General features: G+C 44.4%; 1 protein-coding gene across 1 annotated transcript in view; it reads right to left on the bottom strand.

Annotated features, from left to right (window-relative positions):
- ATXN7 (ataxin 7) overlaps nucleotides 1-15504 on the bottom strand; it is a 93551-nt gene extending 78047 nt beyond the window's left edge. Inside the window, 3 exon segments of the mRNA XM_030307167.1 lie at nucleotides 14392-14460; nucleotides 14690-15025; nucleotides 15421-15504. Coding sequence (XP_030163027.1) covers nucleotides 14392-14460; nucleotides 14690-15014 — 394 coding nt within the window. The 5' untranslated portion in view covers nucleotides 15015-15025; nucleotides 15421-15504.
- Between the last annotated feature and the right edge of the window lie 4822 nt (nucleotides 15505-20326).

The following is a 20326-nucleotide window of genomic DNA, read 5'->3' as shown; positions in this document are numbered from 1 at the left end:
ATGGGGATGATGGAAATACCTGCTTTGCAGTACTTTGTAAGGACTAACGGAGGCAATCCGTGTGTGGTGCCTGGCTCACAGAAGTGGTCAAACGATGACAGCCATTAATACTGCTATTACTCACTACAAGGTATTGGCTAAGATGCTTAATTTTTCAAGTTGTAAAATTCCTCTTTTTATAAAAAAATTTGTTACATGTTTATTTTTTTAATTTTTTAAAATGTTTTTATTTATTTTTGAGACAGAGACAGAGAGAGACAGAGCACGAGCAGGGGAGGGGCAGAGAGAGAGGGAGACACAGAATCTGAAGCAGACTTCAGGCTCTGAGCTGTTAGCACAGAGCCCAATCCGGGGCTTAAACTCACAAACCGCGAGATCATGACCTGAGCTGAAGTTGGATGCTTAACCAACTGAGCCACCCAGGCACCCCTGGGAATCTGCATGTAAAAAAAAAATTGTTTATTTTTTGAGGGAGAGAGTGTAAGCGCAAGTGGGGCAGAGAGAGAGAGGAAGACACAGAATCCGAAGCAGGCTCCAGGCTCTCAGCTGCCCACACAGAGCCCTACGTGGGGTCAAACTTGTCAACCACGAGATCATGACCTGACGCTCAAGCCACCCAGGTGCCCCTCATGTTTGTTTATTTTTGAGAGAAGAGATAGACCATGAGTGGAGGAGGGGGGCAGAAAGAAGGGGAAACACAGAATCCAAAAGAGGCTCCAGGCTCTGAGCTGTCAGCACAGAGCCCAACACAGAGCTTGAACTCACAAACCTCAAGATCATGATCTCAGCTGAAGTCAGGCACTTAACCGACTGTGCCACCCAAGGGCCCCTAATTTTTTTCTCCAATATACAGATTTTAAAGTTTATTTTGAAAGAGAGAGTGTGAGCAGGGGAGGGGCAGAGAGAGAGGTAGAGAGAGAATCCCAAGCAGGCTCTCTGCACTGTCAGCCCAGAGCCTGACGCTGGGCTCAAACTCATGAACCATGAGATCATAACCTGAGCCGAAATCAAGAGTTGGGCACTTAACTGACTGAACCATCCAGGTGCCCCGCCCCCCTAAAATTCTTCTTAAAGGCATTTTCCCAGTGTTAAGTAAAGCATATAGCTATCAGGATTTCATAATTCTTAAATGTCATTTATTGAAATCCTGTATTTAAGAAGCTGTTCTTATTTCAGAATTACTAGTGAGGAAAAAAAGATCTTTGTGAAATTTCTACAAACCCTTACATGGCACTTGATGAATACTAGTGCTTACCAACTTGAGTAATCTAGCTGGATGGTTTGGTTTTTAAAGTTTAAAAAAAATTAGTTGTTTTATTTGTTACCCTCGCATAACTATCTCCTTAATGAGAAAACTATGATTCACGGAGAGATTGTAAACTCACACAACAGATTATTTTCAGTAACAGCCAACAGCTTTTAGGAAAACATCTACCCAACACACAAGATCTTTTAAAGACACAGCCACTGCAGCTGCCAGTTAACAATGGAAAGCTCCTCAGACGTGAGGCTGAGATAAGGAGAGTAAGCGTAGTACCTAAAATCTGCTGTAAACTCCGAGCCTGTCCCTAGTACAGTGGTTCATCAGAGGAGACAGAAAAAGGCCTAGAAATAGGAATAAAGAGAAGGAAGAAAATAAATTTCCTATGTAGAGGTCGAAAAAAGCACAGAGTTTATCTTGGGAAAGAAACCCCTGATGATGTAATAGAGGGATTCAGGCACACTGTCATTTATTCCTACAAAACCAGTTATTCCAAAACCAAAACCATTTCTCTTTTCACAGCACACTGTTACTTGACCAAAAAGAGGGTGCTAGAACACTGGAAGCAGAGAGGAAAAAGGGTCTACCAAGCTTTATCACCAATAAGGAAATGAAATGCTATTGCAGTGAACACTACCACGCCTCCCCAACAAGAGGCCAAAGATTATTATTACCAGGTGGTCTATACTGTTTTCCCCTCCATGCAGACACCAATTTCGCAAATTTAGCCAACTTGTGTAAAAATTTGTCATGTTAATTCCTTGTACCCAGTATTTAGATCCCAATCTAACAGTAATGTCACGTTTTAGTAAGAGTGATAGCTTGCTTTCCGTCATCAGAAGATACTAATGGACAGTTTTTGATAAGGGCTCTAAAGGGATAGCAACATGAAGGACTCAATTTTAGGAGGGTGACTCCTAAGCTAAGGAAGGTGTGGGGTCAGAAGGAGAAGCAGTAGTAGCCCAGGCAGAGGGAACGGAACAGGCAAGGGTTCAGAGGTGGGAAAGAGCCCAGAGCATGTGAAGAATTGGAAGGAGGCTAGCAGGCCTGAGGCACTGTAGGCAAAGGGGAAAATGGAAGATGGGGAGGGTGAACAGCCTGGCAGAAGCCAGACCAAGCAGGGCCTGTAGGCCATAGTAAAAGGATTTGAATTTTCACTGGGCCACAAAGCCCTGTGGCGTCTCCCTCTCCAACTCACCCCTAAGCCCTCAGCAAGTGACTTCTACACTCCTACTCATCTTCCCAGACACCTTCGTCCCCTGCCTTTCTGTCAACACCCTATGATCCTCTCCCATCAGGGCCTTTGGATTTGCTGTTCTTTCGGCCTAAAGCTCATCCATGACATCCAGATGGCTCGTGCCTTCATATCCTCTAAGCCTTGGTTCAGAAAATTCCTCACCCTATTTTAAACTGCACGCTTCCATGCTTTATCTTTCTCCAGAACACTCATCACCACCTAACATATATATTCCAATTTGTTGTTGTTACCGGTCTCCTTCACTAGATAGAAGCTCTATAAGGGCAGTTCTGGAACATTTCCTGTTTTTTTCTGAAAATGAGAACAGTATCTAGCACAAAGTAGGTGTTCAGTAAATACAGGCTGACTGAATTAATGAACGAACACCAACAAAAAGACACATGAGAGGGTTTTACCAGACAGAAACAATCCACTTTAGACTGTAAAATTGTATCTTAAAACCCCACTCCCTCAGTTTTTCGTTACCTAAATAAACACTTGAGGATTTCACATGAAGGAGGCAGGCTCCATGCCCCACTGGCCTCCAGCCTCCACTTTTGCCCCTGCCAGTTCAATCTGCACATAGCTACCATGCTGGTCTCCTGACGCCCACCCCCTGGCGTGACCTGTCTCCTGCTGCACCTCTGTCTCCTACCCTCCAGTGGTCCAGCCAAGCTCTGGGCTCCGTCGCAGAGATGTCCCCACCTCAGAAGTTGCTTCCACACCAGACTGGCTAACTCCTCCTTCAAGGATTAACAACAGCAGCAACTTCCCCACTCATCTCCTCCAGGAAGCCTTCCTTAACTAACCCCTGCTTTCCCACCAACTCACCCTGTCCTCCCTGCCAAGTTAATGGAGATTCCTGATTTTCTGGGCTTACCTTCTCACCACCCAAGGCCTCGCAGGCCTTGCTAGGAAGTTTGGATTTCTTCTAAGTGCACTGGTAAGCCTCCAAGGGATATGTAACTGCCAGTTTACTTGGCTATCCACCCTCTTCCACCCAGCTGCATTCTCTGGAAAACTGGCAGACAAAATTCTTCCTATCCACTCTCAACTAACTGATGACCTCCTAACTTCTCTCCTACTTCACAGGAAAGAACTAATTACCTTATGCTTCCCCAATTCCATGTTTCTACCTGCAATGCATCTACAGGCTCTTCCTCTCAGAATACCAGAATAAAGTCCCATTCTATCCAAAGCTGACCAGTCTACTTGGGCACTGATCCCATCCCCTTTTCTCATCTCAGAGCATAATCCCTGTAGTTTTATCTATTTTCTCACATGCAATCAATTATCCCCCACTCCTGGATATTTCCAGGAGCAGACAAACATGGCCTAGTATTATCCAAAACAAAACAAAACGGAATAAAATAAACCTTCCCTATTCCCCTTTATCCATACTCTTGTCCTGCTACTGCCACATTTCCCCATTTTCTTTCAGAGCAAAACCCTTTGGAGACCTGCCCACATCTGTCGTCTCCATTTCCTCAGTGCTGGTCCTCACAGTACCCCCAGTCCCTCCCTCAGCCCCCTCCACTGAGGCATTTCATCCACTGATGAAGGTCATTAATCACCTCCACACTTCCAGAGCCAAAGATCAGTTCCCTGGCCTGGCTTTACTTCACACAGCATCTGACACAGGCAATCACGCCTCACTTCAAGTGCTTCTCCTTTTGAATTCTATACCAACCACGCTCAGCTGGATTCCCTTCCCATCTCCTAGCGATTCCTCCCTCCTCCCACAGCTTCCTCCTCAACCCCACCCCCTCAAGGAGGACCGCTGGCCCGCTTCTACTCTCTGTCCACACTCGCACCTTGGAGGAACTCACCCTGTCCTGTAGCTTTCCAGGTTCTGTACACAGGTGACACGGATGCGCACAACGCCGCCAGCCCAGGCTGCCCCACCAGGGGTGGCTGTGTACTCCACAGCTGCAGGCGAAGGCTAAGTACCTCACACACACTGTGGCCGAAACCCGAGCCCCTTGACCAAGTCTCCACTGTCTCTGCCACTCCTCACCACTCGGCTGCTCAATCCTTACCTTTCTCCCCCACCCACATCCAAGTCTTCACGAAATCATGTCAAATCCACCTCCAAACCATACCCTCCACAGGATACCCTGCCACTGCCATCACCACCTCTCACCTAATCGCCTGGTCTCCACACCCTTCCCTTGAAACACTTAGCATACAAGAGCTGGTGGTTTTCACACTTCACAGATCAGGCCATTCCCCTGCAGTAGGCTCCCTTTACGCATAGGATAAACCCAAATCCTAACCTTGGCCTTTGTGGTCTGACCTTCATAAGCTTCATTTTTCCTCTACTCCTCTCCATTCCTATCACAGAGGCTGTGTAATTGTTTTTTCCATCCACATGGAATATTCCTTCCCCCATCCCAGATGACCCAGTGACAGCTTCTTTCACACCATTTAGATCTCAGCTCCAATGCTAAATTCCCAGAAAAGCCTTCCTTCATCATGTTAGCTAGAACTACCACCCCCCCCCCAACATCATTAGCTTACTTTACAGCACTCTATGTCCTTGAAAAATGTTTGTGTATTTACTGTGTCTCCCTTTGGCAGAGGGCAGGGGCTCCTTCTGACTTGTGTCACTCTATCCCCAGCATCCATCAGAGAACCTGGCACTTAGTGGGTAAGTCTGCAAATATCTGCTGACCAGCTGCCTTACTGAGGGTTAGGGCTGTGCCTTCCTACCTTGTTTGCAGTTGTACCCTCAGACTCCAGACCAGCAAAAGGCACAGATAAAGTGTCTACCAAATGTCTGTGGGAGAAAAGCTAAATGAACAAAGGCAAAACAGCCAGAGGATTCTCAAAGCAGGAATCATGCTGGACAAAATACTCTGGGGCCTGCCGAGAGACAAGGCCCGGACCTCGTCAGGAAATAAAATAACCAGGCTAGCAAGTTCAAGTCCTGCCTGTCGTTAAGTGCCCAAAGCAGTAACATGGGTGTCCTTGATCAAGTATAAACGTCCCTAAATACAAACCCTGTAATTAAAGATTTAAAATTGGCTAGAATGGGGTTACAAAGAATGATGGTTTTCATGTTCCATATTTCATTAGTAAAATCTTTACAATGAATATGTATTAACTTCTATCATAATGATGATTTTTTCCCCATTAAAACCTATCTGTCCATATAGTTTCCAAAGAGAACAAGGTAACTTAAATGAAGAACTGCTTCCAGTTAGAATGGAAATTTACAAGAATTGACCAGGCAATTTTCTAAATTCCCTCACCAGGCAGAAAACCCCTTGTGACTACCATCCCCTGTCCCCAGCACCTCCCCTCCAACACACACCATCATACAAATAGGAGCCTCGGTTATCCCATCCCTTTCACAATTTAGTGAAGACAACTTACTCTACTGGCTACAATTTACCTTTCTTGCTCAGAAAAAGAAGTTTGTGGAACATTCTAAGAAGCTATCTAAAAGACAAACTTCAGGCTTCCAGAAGAGGAGCTGCACCACTCTGTACAAGCAGGAGAGAGTAAATAACCACACGGGGCTTCTCTCTCCAAGTCAAAAGGAGAGGTCTAAAGGAGGAAACAAGAAATGTCAATTCCCACTTCTCATTTTCACTGGAGTCTTAAGACAACTCGAAACTTGGGTTCATTTCCTACACTCTGCCCTCCCGAGCACACTGAGGTTTCCTCTGACCGCCAACATACTGCCTGCTCAAGGAAAACGGCCATCTCCCTTCCTGCTGCTTGCTCCCCTATACGTCCTGCAGGAGCACCTGATCAGAAGCACGCTCAGGACACCCCATTTTCATTACTGATAAAATGAACAGATTCAGCAATTAACATGTGTTGAACAGTTACTCTGCAAGCCACTGCACAAAGTGCTGAAACAGCACTACAATATTTAAACCTTCCAACCACTATGGGGCACTACCACTATTCCCATTTTACAGTCAGTCAACTGAGGCTTAGCAAAGCTATTTAATTTTCCTCAAGTTAACTCACCAGCCACAGCTGAGATTTGAGCCTAAGTCTGTTTAACTCCAGAATCAGTAGTTCCCACCACTGCCTTGCAAGTTGTCTTTTTAAACCTACCACATGGAACCCCTTTCCTGCCTGACTCCTAAGAATAGCATACAGGGGGCGCCTGGGTGGCTCAGTCGGTTAAGCGTCCGACTTCAGCTCGGGTCACGATCTCGCGGTCCGGGAGTTCGAGCCCCGAGTCAGGCTCTGGGCTGATGGCTCAGAGCCTGGAGCCTGCTTCCGATTCTGTGTCTCCCTCTCTCTCTGCCCCTCCCCCGTTCATGCTCTGTCTCTCTCTGTCCCCAAAATAAATAAACATTAAAAAAAAATTTAAAAAAAAAAAAAAAAAAAAAAAAAAAAAAGCATACAGAAGCAAGGTTGCATGATAGACATTTTAGGAAGCTGATTTAAAGCAGTGCTTCTCAAATGGCAAAATACGTAATGATCTCCAGTAAGTCCACAAAGAAATGAGAAAAGTAAGGATAACGCATTGTGTCTTTTCAAAACTTTCTTCAAATTTAAAAAACTGTCCTTTATTCCAAAACAATGGCCCTCATACTTTTATAATGGTAATAACTATATGTGTGTCTAATTATCTATATTTCAAAATGCTAGCAACCCTATCATTGGTCCCCAATTTATTTAGGAAACTTCCTGGTATAAAACAGAAAAGCCTGGAACCACTGTTAAAAACATTCGTTTTGGGGGGTTGTCCCCCACCCCACCCCCCGCCTGCATTACTGGAGTTCAAGATTGTGGCAAACATCAGTGTAGCCTGGGAGGGAAATACTTTTTGCTTTAAGATTGTGGATGTAATCGATAACAACCTATGACTTTTGCCTGCCATAAGCTTACACAGAACACAAAAGCATTTCGTGTTAGCAGGGTCTTTATTACAAAAAGGAACAAGAACACTTAATCTAGTTTTATGTTGAGTGCCTGAAATGTAAAAATCATTCTTTTCCTTCTTCTGCTCATTTATAATAATCCCTGCTGTACAAGATGAATATAAATGTAATCCTCTGCCTTTCTCTCAAAAGTACAGTAACTCCAACTGTTAAGTCTACTAACAGGCTTCTTTTTCTCCTTAGAACTTCAATCAAAAAATACTTTAATAATCAGAGGGGCACATTTATTAAAAATACTGCCATAAACTTTGAATATCAATGTGATTAAAAGCAATCTTGCACTGAAATGCTATTTAAATAGTGAAATTTCACTTCTTTTTTAAAAGATTTTTTTCCTAATGGCACAAATCCCAGATGATTGTGTTTCCTATCTGCTACAACCTTAGATTTCATCTTTTTTTAAAGTCAATTACTTCTAATGCAAACCGCATACATGTCCCCTCCCCCTCCAAGAAAAGATCTGTATAAAGGAACTGCTAAACACAACATATAGACTGTTCTAAGGCACAGCAAGGAAAAGGCTCTGGTATCTTTAGAATAAATGTGGGGGCAGGGGTAGTAAAGTTCAGTTTTTCTAGCTGAGGAAAAGAAAACAAAGGTCATAGCAACCTGCTCAAGCTCATGAAAAGCAGGCGAGCGTTCTGGAATGGGCTCAGCACGGCAGTGGGTCAAGCATGTGGACTGTGGAGTCAGGCAGATCTGGGTTAGTGTCTCTTACATGCTTCATGATCTTACTGAGGTACCTCATTTCTCTGAGCCTCAGTTTCCTCATCTGTAAAAGGGGGAAATGGGAATGCTGAGATCACAGGAGTGCTGACAAGATGACATAAGGTAAAGCATATGTTGGCACAGAATAAACATTCTCACCAAGCTTAAGCTGTCCACATATACACAGGTATGCTGTGAGATGTGGCATTGAGAAAGCAGGATATCCTTATAAGAAATGAGGCCATAGAACATGTAGGTCACACTCAATAACGATGCACAAATTTCTCCCAAAGTTAGAGTTCACAAGAAACAAAACTGTAACTTGAGTAAAGTTTGGGAACCCCACGCCATCACAGGTAATGCACACGGTCTCCATTAACAACAAAGCCTAGAGGGTGGAGAAATTCAGCATGGATTGTGCCAGGTGTTAACTCTTCAGCAAGTACAAAATCTTAAAAGTGTGAGATACAAGGATGCTGTATACCCTCTTCATCAATCAAAATGCAGATCTGGTTCCTGGTGAAGCAGCCTCCTAATTCCCAAAATGACCTCCAATGGGGCTCCAAACTAGTTTCTCCAAACTACAAGGGCAGAAACTCTGAAGAATTTGAGTCAGGTACCCTTTTTAAAATCCCATGAAAGTTTGCTTCTTTCTCCAGTGGGGCTTAACAGAAGCTGATCACCATCCTCACAGTTTAAGGCTCTTAAAAGCTGAGACAATGACAGCTCTGTTGATGCTCTGTATTTGAACTGCCCTGAAACAGACATATACCCTAGAGAAGTGGCAGTGAATGACAAAAGAGGACGAGGACGGGATCCTTCTTACACAAAACCTCACATACATTCTTTCATCTTCCTTCTAATCCAACATACTTCTTCAGTACTGGATAAATTTTTGGTTTAAGAATAATAACTTTTACTATTTTAAAGATTCTCCCCTTCAAAACAAGTTTGAGGAGTACCAAAATCACATTCTGCAGAATGAGTTTTCCTTCATTAACCAAGGAACCCATTACAACAAGAATTGGCAAACTTTGTCTGTCAAGAGCCAAACAGTAAATTGTGGGCTTGGCAGACTGTATGGCTTCGGTTGCACCTACTCAACTCTGCTGTTCCTTGTAGGGAGAAAGCCGCCACAGACCATCAGTAAAGTAAATGAATGGCTGTGGCTATGTTCCAATGAAACTTTACTATGGACTCTAATATCTGAATCTCATATTTTTTCACATATCATCAAACAATCATTTTCTTCTGAGTTTTTACTTCAATGATTCAACAATGTAGAAACCATTCTTAGCTAGGCTGCAGGCAGGATTTGGTCCACGGGCTGTCATCTACATTAAAAGAGCTAAGGAACCAGAACTAAGAGGAAGGAATCCCTGCTCTGTGGGAGTGTCTCACTAGGTCTCCAGGGGCTCTTTCACTCTGGAGTTCGTGCAGACTTTAGAGAGTTTCATACATCAACTGTCAGACAACTGCCCATTGTCAGTGCAGCCCTAGCTCTCATCCGTGAGGCATCAAGTGTGGGTGACCTGCAATCGAATCACCTGAGTGCTCCTTATGTATGAACCTGATTCAGATACAGTGAACTTGGATCTCATGGATTCCTAAGGCTCAGTTTCGATTTCCACTTGAGATGTAGGCAGAATGCAAACACTGCCACCTGCAGAACACTCATACACCTATGAAAGATATCAGAAAGGGCAGCCTGGCTTGCCTCAAAAGAAGGTACAGCACACATAAAGACTCCATTCTGCAGGAGACAAGGTGAAGTCCATGTAAGCAGAAAAGAAGAAAACCTAAAGAAATGATATGCTGTCTGGGACATGCTTCGAAATAATTCAGTGTGGGGAGTGGGGTAGGGATGAAACAAGATTGGGCCATGACTCATTAGGTGTTTAAGCTGTATGAAGGATACAAGGAGGCTCATTAAAATTTTTTCTGTATCTTTTGTAGATTTCAAATTGTCCATAAGAAAAAGCTGGGGGGGGGGGGGAACATGAAAGAAACCCTACAGAAAAACAGAAACGTTCTTCAGGAAGAGGGTTTTATGCTTATAATGCAGTTACTTTAACAGTATTTCACACAAATACCTATTTGTTTTCAGTTAACTATGACCATTTTCTTCTCTAGGCAAGAAAAATTTAGTATTGATACGGTGACTCAGTTAGTGTTGACTGAGGCTGCCCATGCCCCAGTCAGTCTTTTATTTTCTTTTCTTTTAATCTAGCTGCTTATAGATGCCAACCAACCTCTTTTTCATCTTGCCCTAGGCTCAATTATGTCATTGTTATTATGACAGGGAAATCACCTGTCATCAAGTGTGGCTATCACTCTGGGTCGCCATTCCACTCCCTTGCCTAAATATCACAGATAAGAGAGGTGGTGTCCTGTCTGCACTTTCTGGCAAGTGTAAATGGAGTGCTAAACTCAGGACAAATCAACAGGAAGTGCTGAAAGACAGCCTCTGGCCTTCCGAGGGCCATAAAGCATACCTCCCACAGAATAGGTACCTTTGGGGGAGGAGGGCATGGAGACAATGGAAAATTGGATGATTCGACCTCTTCATCCTTGAGACTCAGCTCAATCTTTCTAAGTAGCCCAATTAATACATTTTTGGCAGCAAATATTTACTGAGCACAAATGGTGCAGAAGATGACTATACCTCCATCAACAATGCTCCTGTCCTCTGGGAGCCGACATTCTAATGAAAGAGCCACCACATAATATATACTTTCAAATGGTGACAGATTAAGTTGCTTTTTTTTTTTAAATCTGCCAAGAAATCAAGGCATTTTTTATTTTTTTAAGGCTCCCTATATATGTTCAGTCACTAATATGGAAACTTTAATCAGTTACTCATACCAATCAATTTCATCTAAAAATAATTTTGTTAGATATAGAATTTCACAAGTTACCTTTGGAAAATAGGGTAATTTATCTTCTAAGTTTAATCGTTTGAAAACAGCCAAAATGTATTATCCACCTGTTTCCACTCAGATCACCTGTGTTATCAACTACAATTACAAATTACAAGAAACCAAAGGCAATAAGAATGTGAGGATGCAAATGGAAACAGGATGACCTCTAAAAGATAACTGAAATTTTATCCTAACATTTGCCTACCTGTGCTAATTAGGAAAAAAAGGGATGATACATTAGCTAAACCACAACTAACCTCACTTCCATCTAAATCAATAGTTCTAACCTCTCCCACAGCATTAACCCTTGGGCAGTCTTACCATGAAAGAACTGGCCAAACTAAGCTACAAGAGAAAAAAAAGACAAAAATCATGGCTCACCAGTTTTGAATTTTGGGGGTCAAGATAAATGAAGGATCTCTGAGAATTCAAGAGAAGCTGTAGACATTACTAGGAAGTAGACATACAGGGGTGCCTGGATGGCTCAGTCGGTTAGGCTTCCAACTTCGGCTCAGGCCATGATCTCATGGCTCGTGAGTTCAAGCCCTGCATCGGGCTCTGTGCTGACAGCTCAGAGCCTGGATCCTGTTTCTGATTGTGTGTGTGTGTGTGTGTGTGTGTGTGTGTGTGTCTGTCTCTCTGTCTGCCCGTCCCTGGCTCTCTCTCTCAAAAATAATCATTTAAAAAAAAAAAAAAAAACTTAAAAAAACAGTAGATGTACGTAGTTTAGCCTACAATTTCAAGGAAACTATGACTGCACTATAGCCCATTCAAGTCCCGGATATTAACCCCCTGACCCAAATAAATACTGAATTCAGAAATAAAGTCTAAGATTATCAGCAGTTTAAAGGGTTGAAGAAATTAGTATGCACTGAGTCATTTTCAGTATGTTATCTAATTTAATTTCCACTCCTACAACCTTGGGAAGCAGGTATTATCACGTTTTACAAAGAGGGAAAGCCAGATTCTGAGAGGTAAAAAACAAGTACAAGGTTAAGCAACTTGCTCTCATACCCAGGCTTTGACCCCTAAGTCCACAATCATAAAGCAACTGGATGAGAACTCAACAAGTCTGGTTAATATTCCCAAACATCTTCCAAGATGGGCAGTTCCTGATTCTTAGTGCTTCAATCATGTGGTCAATTTATCTACATTTAACCTCCTTGCCAAGAGGAATTAGTACAGATTTAGTTCCACAACACATTTTCTTGGTACGAAATAATCGTCACTAAAGACAAAAGATAACTAGTAATTTTTGCTGATTTTAAAACGTATTTTCATTTCTTAAACAGCCCAACATGAGCTGTTTGTTAGACAAACAAAGCCCACTGCATGAGTGCTGAATATCCTCATGCTTGAATTTTGCAACTGTTTCAGAAAATCCATAAAATCACAAATGAATCAAGAAGTGACCGAATTAAAAACTTCAGTCTCTAAGCCAAACAGCCAGGCAGAATTTCAGCCATCCTGGCCCCTTCAGCATCCTCTGAATGGTGAGAGCAACTTTTAAAAAACAGCACCTCTAATAATCATTAGTAATTTGGTAGGTCAGAAACACACACAACCAAATCTCTGAGCCCTTTTTGCCTCAAGAAGGTAGTTAAGAGGTCTTAGATCCTCGTGGTAAATAAAACCTGTTGATGAATATGTCCCAGCAGAAAATAATAAATATGGCAATAACTGCATTCTAGCCACTAAATGTGGTTGGGTCTCAGTCTAGACCAAGTTGCCCAGTGAAACACTAATACCCTTACTCATCCTCTATTGGGGAATTACCAATAATTACTAGCATGCTGTTTTCACACAGATTTAGAAACCCCTTATGGGAAATGTATCCACACCCAAAGAATAAAAACTAAGAACAGGAGTGGGTCAGGTCCTCTAATGCTCTACTCCAACTGCTTCATATGAGAGTTGCCACCTAGTGATTTTAATTTTTTAAGCCCAGGCGGACTGCCAACTCAACACTAAAACCGGACTAACAACTGATTTTTCCTATTGCAACATCGCCAGCAAGTCCTGTGCTTTCCCTCTCTTTCCTTTGCTCTCAAACAGCGATTCTCATTTTCAAAATCAACTAATTTGCTCTATAATCTGTTCCAATTGGAAGCTCTCACAGAGCTGCCACTGGTATTACTCTTCTTCTCAGCGCCAAGAGGCCAACAAGAGGCCAGTTCAAAAAACCAAAACAGCAAACGTGAAAAAAAGAGAGGCTCTAAAAACAAGAAGTAAATATGGAGACAGAGTAACAATGGGCCAACTCTGGACTTTAAAACATTCAGCTCGCCAAGGCTCTACCTATTCTTGGGCCATGGACAATAACTATGCCAAAGTAAACGGCTATATATAAGCAATGAAATTGCATTAGGGAATATAAACTCAGGATTTTGGACACCAAACCTCATGTAAGGCCTTGTCCTTACCACCACTGAAAGAGCAACTTAAACTAACCTAAAGTTCACTGGCCTCCAGAAGTCCTTTCTGACTGCAGTGTGTCCAAGCCTGGCACAGGCATTAGATAGCAAAGTTGACTATTCAAAGAAAAATAAAATCTAGGAGGATTTTAGGAGGAAAAAAGAAAAAAAAAAAAAAGTCTGACAGTTTCTAGATACCTGACCTTTCATTTCATTTGGAGACACACCTTTAGCTACAAATATTTCCCTAAATATCCTTCTCTAAAGATCAGTTTTATTAAAAACTGACCAATAATTAGACACTGGTTTCACTAACTATGGACGCTAAAGGCTTGTTTCACGATACGGAACTCTGGCCTTTTTCGCACCCTGATCTTGGCAAGTCACACACACAGTCTGGCCAACTGCTCCTCAGTTGTGGTGATCCTTCTGTAGCATCCTAAACTTTGCAGCTTGAATCTCACAGAAATAAGGCCGCACAGATAAACTGTTATCTTTTCTAAAGTTTGAAATCAATTTTGATTGCCAGCAGAAAATTCCTGGTGGCAAGATTTCCTTCCCAGAGCCGCCTAAAGCATTCGTGGAAATGCTTTCCAAGCTAGTAATTCCCGTCTCCACTTGTGTTTTTCAGTAAGAGAGACCAGAAGGGATTTGGGTTCAACTCACTGCTAGTCCCCAAAGCTTATCACTGAGCAACGCAGCTCAGGCTGCACCACACCAGGCCTCCACCAATGGGTTCTAGGACGCTCCCCATTACAGGAAGACCCGGAAACCAGATTTTCCAATCGTTCTGCTCTCCCCCTTCTTCCTCCTCAAGCAGCAGCATCCTCGCGCGTGGGTAAGGAGTGAGTAAGGTAGGGTCAAGTTCCCCACCCAAACGAAGCGGGCAAGCAAACTTCCTCGGGGCTTGCACAAACTCCAACGGGGGGGCTGGACTCACCTTCGCGACAGAGCCCCATGACTTCGCGGTTTTTCCCAAACTCCTTGAAACTTTCGTCCAATTCCGTCCCTAGGAGATACACACACACAGGAGGAGGGGAGAGGCAGATCAGTGGCCGGGAGTGTGACGCACGCTCACGCACGCAAGGAGTAGTTGCGGGCACCTCTGCGTACCCCAACAGAGCGATAGCATCTCTGACCCCCGAGGGGGCGGGTCACAGGGTGGGGGCGGGGAGGCGAGGAGGGTCAGAGGATGGGGGACGGAGGGACCTGGGGAAAAGGAGGGCGTGGACACTCACCGTCCTTCCCAGGAAGTTTGGAAGCCTCGACCCACAGATTCCACGACTGTCCCAGCATCGCTTCTGGACTGGGCAGGGGCCTGCGCTCCCCGACGGTCGCCATTGCGGCGGCGGCCGATGTGGAGGCGGCGCCCGGGCCGCCGTCCTCCGGCCGGAGGCGCCGCGGCGGCGGCGGCGGCGGCTGCTGCCGCTGGGGCTGCGGAGGCTGCTGCTGCTGCTGCGGCTGCTGCTGCTGCTGCCGGGCGGCCGCCGCCGCTGCTCCGCCCGCTGCCGCCGCCACTCGGCGCGGCTCCCCCCTGACGTCATCCACGGCCCGCTCCGACATTCTTTCCGCTCCTACAATGTAACAAAAAAGGGGGAAAAGAGTCGCGCGGGGGCCGCTTTTAAGGAGGCGCCGGGGAGTTCCGGCGGCGTGCGCGGCCCGCAGGCCGGGTGGGGCTCGCTGACAGCGCCCCCCGGCCACCCAGCCCTCCCAACCCGCCTCCTCCCGTGCCACCCCCCGCCCCGGGCGCAAAGTCCGCGGCCCGGGCTCGCTTTCGCTTTCGACTCCCGCGGCCCCTCGGGGGAGGGGACGAGCCGCCGGCGGCCCGCCACCGCGGCGCAGGGTCCCCTGGTTGCCTCTGCCGCCGAGACCCGCACGGAGGCCGGCGCCCGGAGCCGCCCCCGCCCCAGCCACGGCTGCCCACGGCGGGGAGGCCCGAAGACGCACCCCCGGCCCTCCAGCTGCCCACCCTGAGGCCGCTCGCATCCCCGGGCCGGGCCCGGCGGCCCCGCTCCTTCCTTCCGTCCGCGCGTCCGTCCGAGCCGCGGCGCCCGGCCGGCTCCCTTAAGCAGAGGCGCCTCCCGCCGCCTCCTCCCCCACGCCGGTCCCTCCCTCTCAGCTCGCTCCGGCGAAGTTTGCACGTCAAGCCCCCGGAGTGGAGCCAGGGCGAAGTCGGAAACGCAGCCACCTATGGAGGAGCAGGCTGGCCGCCCCGGGGCACCATCGAATGTGGTCGCCGTCGGGCCCTCCCGCCCGAGGTTTCGGACCAGGGGCCCAGAGGCTGATGCAGGGAGCACTTCGCTTTCCGCTCGCGGGCGGCCACGCAGCTGTCAAAAGCATGAATGGCAAGCCGCCGCCTAATGTGTAGGAAACCACGGGCCGGCAAGGAAATGCGGCCCAGGTGCCGTCCCAGGTGTCAGCCCGAAGCCCCGGTGTTCGCCGGATGCCCACCACTAGAGGTCACAGCGTGCGCCCTGCGAACTTGAACTTCTCGTCTAGCAAAGAGAGATCATGAAACCAGTTTAAGATGGAGAGACAGGCGGCGGTGATTCTGTGTACAGGTTTTGGAGACACTACCCGAAATTTTTCTATTTCCCCTTCCATTGCTCCTAGAAGTGATTCGTTCGCCCCGAAAATTTTTTTTAAAAAATCTTGCCATTTTAAAATCGGGTTCATTTTCAGATGGAGTTGTTAGTCCCTCCCTCTTTATGGTTGTCTTTGCTTCGGCAGGGGCGGGACCCAGGGCTTAGGAGAATATACAGCACTTCTAAAAAATGTGTTTAGAAGAGTTTTGTCAGATTTTTGTATACTAAATTAAGCACTAGCCCACAAAATTTAGCACCCCTCCTCAACAGACACACACAAACACGCGCGCGCCCTGCAAAGCTTTTGCTTAAGTGATAGGTAAAGATAGCAAAATAAAAGACTACTTAATAACCAAAGCGTGTGAAGTACTTGAAACAGTAGCAGACCACACCAATCACTCTCAGTAAGTGCTCTGTTATTTCAAACTGACGTGAGAATCTGAAGCCTGTGACAGAAACAAGGATTTTGATCATCATGTTTCACGTGGCAATAATAGCACTCGTGTGGCACGTTTGTCATAGTTGTTTGCTTACAGGTGCTTTCTCTAGGTGGGGAGGAAGAGGGTTTCATGTTTTTTATCTGGAACATCTGGCATGATAGAGGTGGCCAACTTCTCTGCTAAAGAAACAAAGTCCAACAAAAATGTTTAAATAAGAGTAAAAATTAATAAGGAAATATTATTGCAATCTAAACAACGCAGGGCTCTTATAAGAAAGGGCTTAAGTTGAAAATTTACAAGCGTTAAAAATACACACACACGATTTTTTTATTTTAAAAAGATTTAGAAATAACTCTGTAAAATTTTCCTGGATTGCATGCTAACATAAGTTCCAAAAACTGAAATGATGCATGCTTCCTGTCTTTATCTAAGAAGTAGTAGAAACAAAATAACCCCAAAAATGGTGGAAATTATTGGAAGGATAAAAAAAAAAAATCATTTCTAAGGCTTTAACTTCCTTTTCTCACTGATACTCAGTGAGAAAAATGTGGGGGCAAAACATTTAATTCGTTTGGTACTAATAGGGTTCCTAACTCTTAATATAGGCCCTCAGGAACACTTGAGTGGCTCAGTCAGTTAAGCATCAGACTCTTGATTTCTGCTCATGTCATGATCTCAGGTTTCCTGAGATCAAGCCCCACATGGGGCTCTGTGATGACAGTGTGGAGCCTGCTTGGTATTCTCTCTCTTCCCTCTTCCTCTGCCCCTCCCCACCCCCAAAATAAATAAATAAACACTAAAAAAAATAGGCCCTCAATATTGGAAGCCCCAGCATACTTTGAATTTTTAATTCATCCCAAATTACTGAGAAATCTGTAAAATTATATTAAAATATCCACCTTCTCAGTTTTCCTAGATTAAAGTACACAGTTTATTAACAACTTTGAATTTTATAGTTCTACCTTTAAGATAAATGAAAATTTAGGGGCACCTGGCTGGCTCAGTAGTTAAGCATCCAACTTCAGCTCAGGTCATGATCTCATTGTTCGTGGGTTCCAGCCCCATGTCAGGCTCTGACAGCTTGGAGCCCGGAGCCTACCTCAGAGTCTATGTTTATCTCTTTCTCTTCCCCTCCCCTCCTTGCGCGCTCTTTCTCAAAAATAAATAAACATTAAAAAAAATTTTGAGAGAAATGAAAATTTGTGAATTTGAATGTCATTTGGAGCTGCCATTTTTTAAAAGAGCTTAGAACAACCCAGCTATATAGATAGCAAAGGGAGCTTGCCAGTTGAATACAGCCCTTCTCGCCTCTGAGTACAGTGTGAGAATGAAAATAAGGGGAAGAATGGCAAACTTGAAGCACAGACCCACTTCCTCAAGACACTGCTTGATTTCCCTCTTTTTACATGTGAAAATCCTTCAAGAATCACTAATATAACCTCTGGCCAATGGGCTCAATGTGGCACTTTATAATACTTCGCTTCTGTCCTTACTGTTGCTCAACACATCTTTCTTTTTTCTTTACAGTTTTTGAGTCGTTTAATAAAGAAAATACAACAGAATATAAAGTGAAATGTAATAAGTATCCTCTCAGCATTATGAACTTTATTAAGAGAAGTTGTTACTAATAGCAACTCTCAGTTGTTGAGCTCCTACTAGGTGCCAAGATTGCCAGAGGTACTGTTCACGTTATCTCAACTAACATGCAAAACTGTGTAAGGGGGAAGGTGTATTACTTCCAACTTACAAATAAGGACCATCGGGCGCCTGGGTGGCTCAGTTGGTTGAGCATCCAACTTCAGCTCAGGTCATGATCTCACGGCTCATGAATTCGGGCCCCACATCGGGTTCAGTGCTGAAAGCTCAGAGCCTGGAGCCTGCTTCAGATTCTGTGTGTGTGTCTCTCTCTCTGCCCCTCCCCCACTCATGCTCTATCTCTGTCTCTCTCTAAAATAAACATTAAAAAAATTTTAAAAACAAAAACAAAACAAAAAACCAAATAACGACCATTTAGGAGGGCTCTGGACCTAGGTGCTAGGAATTCTTTCTGGGTCCATGTACTTGCTCTTCCACTTAAAAGTTGTGTAACCGGAGCAAATTACCTAACCTGTCTGCACCTCAGTTTCCTAATAGGTAAAATGGAGATAAAGCTAGGTTTCTTCTGAGGAATATGTGAAAAGATCCACGGAAAGTTGGTACAAAGCTTAACACAAAGTGAACAGTATACATAAGTGTCTTATATCAAACTAAGCAATCCAGATCAATTCTTATCTGTGAAATGTATTTAACTTTGAAGCTGAAGGATAACAGGCAACTCCATGACATCTCCCCACCAATCTTCTTCTGCTGAAGCCAATGCATTTACCACACTCTCTTCACCCATAAGAAAGTCCTAAACCCTTCCAGATTAGGCAGTTTCTGATATCCATAGTTGGTTTGGGTTTCCCACAGTACAAATGAGTCACCAACAAAAGTCAAAACTGTTAGCTGAGAAAGTCCAGTGTTCTGATACACAAATTGGGGCAATATTTCCAAAGTATTCCTTATACAAAGGGCACAGTCTGTAAACAAGAGTACAGCAGAAACTCAAATACTTATTTTACCTACCAGGCCATAATAAAAAACCCTAAGGACTTCTTACCTAAGTACCTGTCCTCTATACCTCCCCCAAATATAAAAAGAAAATTGCTAATACAATTTATATTCATTTAATGTAATTATTTTAATATAGTAGTGTGCCTTGTATGCTATCAGTGTTCCTGCCAGCATACTGATTATGTCTCACAGCTATGAGGATCTTCAATATCTATCTGCATAGAATGCTATGTTTTATAAGGTTTGACTAATGAGGACTCAATTGATCAAACATTTCCTTATTGCCTAACACATTGTACCTGGTAGGCACAAGGTAAACACAACATAGCGATTTTGCTGATGACATGAGAAGAATAAGAAGTACTGGAAATAATTTAATTCATCAAAATGCTCTTATGCAAAAGGCTGTCACCACCAATTAGATTGTATGTGGCTTAAGAACTAGGCCGTCAGAGGCGAAATGCTGCCAAATTCTGAACATTTCATCTCTTCCAGGGATGCATTTAAAATATGGCCTGACTTCACCATCCAAATTTAGGGACGTTCCCAGTAGGTGCCAAGGGTAACAAGGTCTCTCTTTACAAAAAGTATTCTTCGCACAGCAGATCTACTTGTAAAATGCTTTGTTCAAAGGCCAAAGGCATCACAAAGTGGCAAAAATAAAAGTTGATCTTTTCCACTCTTTAAATCTGGTTTAATGTAAAATGGCTGAAACTGTCCAAAACCTCTAAGATGCAAGAGCCCACACAACCTCCTTTTTATTTGGAAAAAATCCCCACTGGTCCCACTACAACATCTTAATAAACTTGAAAACCAGGAACCACGGTATATTTATCTGTGCAAATTACAGGGTTGGTAACAGAGATTCTCCATTATCAACCCCAAAGGACTGCAGTCATTTGAGAAACAAGAAACTCAGATCCCCTGAATTAGGAGTATTTTGGTTTTGGTTTATTTCTCTTAAAATTGGCTGAGCCTTAATTCATATCCTCTCTCCCTCCTCTGACCACACCTCTCTCTCTCCCTCTTTCTTCTCCAGAGCCAGGGCTCTCTTCTGCATGTGAGGTTGGCAGGCAAGAACCCTTTAACTGTGCTCCCTCTAGTGAAATCCTTAAAGCCTGTCATGAATACCTCTATTCCAGCAGGGGGAGAACAGTGGAAGGAGGAAATTGAATTCAGCTCAGTGGCTGGCATTCCTGACAATCAAGTGCAAAATCAGAAATAATAAGGATGGTTGCAAAGGTGGAAATTTAAA

The sequence above is a fragment of the Lynx canadensis genome, chromosome A2 (genome assembly GCF_007474595.2).
Source record: "Lynx canadensis isolate LIC74 chromosome A2, mLynCan4.pri.v2, whole genome shotgun sequence".
Classification (NCBI taxonomy): Eukaryota; Metazoa; Chordata; class Mammalia; order Carnivora; family Felidae; genus Lynx; species Lynx canadensis.
This window is presented reverse-complemented; position numbering and strand designations above follow the sequence as displayed.